General features: G+C 36.5%; 1 protein-coding gene across 1 annotated transcript in view; it reads right to left on the bottom strand.

The window, feature by feature from the left end:
- LOC123504857 (phosphatidylinositol 4,5-bisphosphate 3-kinase catalytic subunit delta isoform-like) overlaps positions 1-6000 on the bottom strand; it is a 39661-nt gene that overhangs the window by 9039 nt on the left and 24622 nt on the right. The window contains 4 exon segments of the mRNA XM_045255757.1: positions 41-165; positions 484-627; positions 1037-1167; positions 3371-3550. Coding sequence (XP_045111692.1) covers positions 41-165; positions 484-627; positions 1037-1167; positions 3371-3550 — 580 coding nt within the window.

Below are 6000 nucleotides of genomic sequence, written 5' to 3'. Positions count from 1 at the left end.
ATTACTGGGGCAGTCACTACTGTATGCAGAATAATGTTACCTTTGAACTTGTGAAGAGCATCCAGCTGTCGCAACAAACTTTTCATGTGTTCTAATGAGCCTCGGCAATAGGCCTCCAGGATGAGACCAAACCGAATAGAGACTGAAGGTACATGCATCTCTGACCTAAAAAAAAGATATTTATGAGTTAAACTCACTACTCTGCCTAAAACGTGCAGTGTTTCTCTGATATCATGGCTCATGACTGTACAATACATCAGGCGCTGCATCCTTCATATTACAATTTGTGACCTCACATTATGTCAGACAATGCATCTTCAACAGAAAATATTATAGTTTGAGGAACTAGGGTGCATCAAGCAGTATTTGGGTATATAATGGGTATCTTGTTACAGAGGATCTTGGTCTAATGTAGTATACATACAGATAAAGGAAGTAGGTACAATGAAATTTGCATTTTTGTTTCACAGATTCAAGTCATACCTTAGATGCCAGAAGAAGTAGTGGCCAATGCGCATGTTCCTCAATGCCCGGCTGAGGAGGAATTCCACAAGACGACAGTTAAGGTGGTTTTCATGTTTAATTGCCTGCACCAGTTGTAACAAGTAAAGCAGCAGGTCATCATCACTGCCAGAGAAGGAACCAAACACAGGTAAATGCTTGTATACCGATCATGATATTAAAACTATACATGTCTCCAAAAATTCAAGAAATAAAGAAAAAAAGATCAGTACATTATAGCAAAAATTATGCTCACTTATATTTACTTTCTGAAGATTATTTCACTTTCCAACTTTTTTCATATATGATGGCTTTGACTTCTTCAAACACAACCCACTCTCCCACCCTCTTTCTTCATACAAAATCTCTAATGTACAGTACATTATTAAGTTACTTTCACTATCCATTCTTAGCACATAAAAACTTTGTAGATCATAATTCCAAATAAACTCTACCCTACATTACTCTTCTCTATGTAATTATCAGCTACAGAATAAAAAACAAAATAAATTTACAAAGAAAGCTATGCCCCAACCTTATATGGGTGAGGCACTCAATGGCAAAAGTCCTGACAGCAGGCTCAGCATAGGCATAATCCAGTAGCTCCAGGGCACGATCAGGGGACAGCTTTGGCCAGTCCTCCAACACAGAGATCATTTCTGCCACCTGAACCAACCACACAATCAATAAGAATTAAAATGCAATGTTTCTGACTTCATAGGAGTAGCTGGCTGCAACAAGCGGCCAAACACCAACCACAGTGAAATGTACAATAGACACCTAGTATTTTGTGGCTCAGTTATCATCTGTTGACTTTTGTACTTTACTTCACTGTAGCCAGACTATTTCTACAACACAAGAAATTTCACTTTATCGCAGAAATGTCAGCTAATATATTTGATAAAATACAAGCTAAATCATGGATTTGCATTAAGTTTTTTTATTTTATTTATTTATGTAGGTCTACTTGAAGATTATGAGAAGAGGTGTTCAGCTTACACCCATTAGCAGCACTGGCAATTTTATTTATCACCACCCAAGCATATCTTTGGTGTAAGGCAATTACACCTCCATCTAGAACCTGGGTACCATGGTGACATGTAGGTAACTTTAAACCACCACGTGTCTCTGCCTTGGCTATATCATTGTGCCTAATTCAGCTATTTGCCAATTACTTTTGCTTATATACACTCTCTGAAGAGCTGTAAAAGTTCAGCTTCATCGTACAATGCATCATCAGCATTCGCATCATACTGCACAACTATTACACCATTTTCGTTCATCTCATCCTTCATCAGTGGGATACTGATTACCTGTACTGATTTTTCTTAACCCAAAAACTATGAAATATGTCCTGTGATAAAGAGCATGTAACAGTGATTTCCATCACATGATGTGAGGGCTATTTCTGAACTTAGTCTTGGAATGGGGTGAGTGATTTCAAGCTCCCTACCTTATTACAAATAAGTGTTTGTGTCTTGACTTTACATAAGAAACTCTTACTTTATGTTATGCCACATGAAAATAGTGTAGCCTACTTTACATGTAAAAAGAGATCATCATAAATTATAAGTATATCTCCTACTGTTTATTGTTGTACTGTGTTTAGTTTTTTATCTAGATATCCTCCTCACTATCATAACAAATGTCTGGCCATCAGATTCCTCAACACCACAACTATCCCATCAGCTCACTGAAGCACTCTCTCACTGCTCACTGTCTGCTACCTCCAGTAGAGATAATATTTGTCTTTTCTAAACTTTTCCATGTAATCTCATCTCCTTTCATCTTATAACAGTAAAAAAAAATATTTTTGAGAACTTTCTTTTTTTATACTAATAATTGCACACCATGGATATGACTGGTGGAACCCTATTGTGCAGTTTAAGGGCTAATGGAGACTACAAATAAGCATTTTATGGGTGGGGTCAATATAGCACAGATTTTAGTACTTTGTGAGGTGCCATTGAAACATAACCTCATGACAAACTGGGGATTTTACTGTATTATATTCAATAATTTCCCGTACATGTTTGAAATAATGTTTATGTGATTGCAACTCCATTGTTCATTAATCATGGTAGTGTAACATTATTTCTAAGATGTATGGGAAATTACAGAATGGGATATATCTTTAATCTTTGCATGGTGGTTGATGCTTTGTCACTTGTTGCAAACAGGTACTTTAACTATGAATTAATTTGCGTTATTATTGTTTTGAAAGCTGATTTCCACTCAATGATGCTCACTATTAATAAAAGTTGCAATGCCAAGCAAAAATAAAACAGTTCAACAACTGCAGAACTCCTAATTTTTATAGAAAGTTAATTTCAATTTGAAGTGAGGAATAGTGAAAAGTGGAAGGACACCTAATGTCCTTCCAGATATGTAATAAAGTTGCAAAACCAAGCAAAAACATAACAATTCAGCAGCTAAAGAGCTCCTAATATTCATAGATAATTCATTTCAATTTGATGTGAGGAATAGTGAAAAGGTAAGACACCTATAAGGACATAGAAGTTACCATAAAAACAAGATGTTAAAAGATGCATCCCAAAATGAATTACACGAGAGGATGTAGCATGGCTACAATACCAATGAAAAATGGACATCTAGATAAAGTATGATACACTAATGTGGTTTCGTCATGTGCTGATAGTTAAGGAGAGTGTTAAAAGGGTTGTAATTCTGTAGGGATGTCACCAAACAGCATCGATAATAGACAAATATCAAACCATATAAGCACCTTGACAGAATTCCTCTAGAAGACAATGGAAATACAAACAGTATAAACAGATAGGTTGATGGAACAAGAATTCTGCTTAAATCTTCAATACAAAAGCAACACAAACAAATACCAAACACACACCTCTGTCTTGTTATCCCACTCAACACACTGCAGAATCTTGGGCAGCAAGTGAGGAAGCTCCTGGCGACAAACATTTCTAAGTGACCACAACAGCTTGCGCTCCTGTTCGTGAAGCTCAGTGAGAGGATCACGCTCAGCTATTTGCTGGATTTCATCCATCATTGGTGGAGTTGGTGTTATCTGTGAACAATGGAAAATACTGTTAAAAAATCACTGAAGTAGCAACATTTATCATTTCAATCTTGTAAATATTGCTACTGCTAATCTGATTCTAAGAAAAGATGCACTAAATTTAGTGATGTGCATAAACCATGTTTATTGGAAAGAAAATCAATGAACACAAATAGTGTTTTAGTATGTATATATACATCCCTCTTAGGGAAGTGTTAGTGTGTGTGTATTTACCTAGTTGTAGTTTTACAGGGCCTGAGCTTTATGCTCGTGTGGCCCCATCTCCATATCTACACTTATCCAATCTTTCTTTAAAACTGTATACACTCGTTGCAGACACTACTTCTTCATTCAAACTGTTCCACGTCTCAACACATCTTTGCGGGAAACTATACTTTTTAATATCTCTTAGACATCTTCCCTTCCTCAGCTTCTTGCTTGTTTCTGACCACGAAGATGATGAATTTTCGTATTACAATTTGATTACTTCCCTGATTTATTTTCCATAATGAATGCAGTATATCAAAGATAAACTTATTGGCTTATAATTTATAAGAGTGTGTGGTGCTGGCTTGGAGTCACATGAGAAGGATGTGGAGATGCTTGTTTCTGATCATGAGAAGTTGAATTTTCATTATATTACATTTTACATATTTTCCTGCTTTATTTTCCTATCTTTTATAGTTATACAGTAATACTCCGCTTAACGAACAGGATAGGGGGTGTCAAAGCTGTTCGTAGAGTGAAAATTCGTTAAGCGGACGTAATTTTCCCATAGGAAATAATGGAAATAGGGGGGATGCATTCTGGGCTGGTCCCCAACATACCACATGGGTAAAAAAAAAAAAAAAAAAAAAAAAAAAAATATATATATATATATATATATATATATATATATATATATATATATATATATATATACAAGCAACCCCCGCTTAACGAAGGGGTTACGTTCCTAAAAAACACTTCGTTAAGCGAAACTTCGTTAAGCGAACCGATTATAACAAGTATAACCCCTGATTTGAACTTCCATTGAGAGTAAGCAAAGCGAGAGTGCATCATAGTACAGTAAAAGGTTTAATGAAAGTAAAAATTATGAAGTTAAACATTTAGGTAGTTTAATTTAAGTCATTATAATGTACACTAATGTATATATGTACATAACTTTATAATGTTGATGATCTTAACTTTATGAAGGGAGGGAGAGTGAAACGGGAAATACACTAACCGGCAACCTGTGGAATGTAAACAAAGTGCGCATCATTGTACCACATACAAAACTTTTGTACCACATTTCCACAAGGCTTTCCATTTTATCCATTCTAGAGTCACGAGTTCAGGTGGTTCTTTTAGCTTTGAAGGAAGATGGAGTCTCACCAGCCTTCTTAATAGAGTCTGCTGACTTGAAAATATTTGACAGTAGATGGAGTCAAGATGGTGGCAAGCAATGTTATTAGTTTTCTGGCCTCTCTCTTGTCTGTGAATAATACCCAGCTTCCCTTCGAGAGTAAGACACTTCCTGGTCTTCTTAGGAACGTTAGGCCACATTGCAGGGCATTTTGGTGGTAAGTTGAACTAGGGAAGATGAGCTGCTGGTGACGCTGTTATGTTTTGACTAGGGAGTGAGTGGTGCGTGATCTTGATCTTGATCCTGATGCTACAGGTGACGCAGAATTTCTTCTGAGTCAGGCCTTTGTATCGGCAGAGCCTGTGTTGTCCATGAGAGGCTTGATCTTGATCTTTATTCTACAGGTGTCTCAGGATTTCTCCTGAGGCAGGCCTTAGTACCAGCAGCTCCTGGTGTATTCAAAAGCCTGTCAGCTTGCATGATACGGTGGGGCTTTCAAATTTGGAAAAAATTACCTGGATAAAACTTCGTTAAAGCGAGTTTGGTGTTCGTTAAACAAGCAGATGGTAGTAAAACGAAACCTTCGTTGTAGCGAAATTTCGTTGTGTGAACCTTCGTTAAACGGGGGTTACCTGTATATATATATATATATATATATATATATATATATATATATATATATATATATATATATATATATATATACGTTTGGCAGCATATTGCGCCACTGTTGTACCACTACTTTTATGATGTGATATGAGTCATTGGAAGTTAGAGGAGCTACGTACAAATTCTCTCACATTCTCACATTTATGTTCACAAAACAACATTTCTATTAGCTTTTTACGAACCTTGACCCCAAGAAAGGATTGTTTTGTAATGCATAAAGTGAAATCTTAATGGAATACCAAAAAATAAAGCAGAGAGGAGATGAGCCACAGACAAAGCGGGAGACTCACGGCAACTCGGCCGTTTCTTCTTCTTCTTGTGACCCTTTTAGCCTGCGTGTTCTTTCCCCATGATATTTGTTTCCACTCCTCTATTGCCTGCTATAATGGATATCATATCTTAGTATTCATACACACTCATGCCACGAGGATAACCTTGACTC

Source organism: Portunus trituberculatus, chromosome 17, assembly GCF_017591435.1.
Source record: "Portunus trituberculatus isolate SZX2019 chromosome 17, ASM1759143v1, whole genome shotgun sequence".
Taxonomy (NCBI): Eukaryota; Metazoa; Arthropoda; class Malacostraca; order Decapoda; family Portunidae; genus Portunus; species Portunus trituberculatus.
This window is presented reverse-complemented; position numbering and strand designations above follow the sequence as displayed.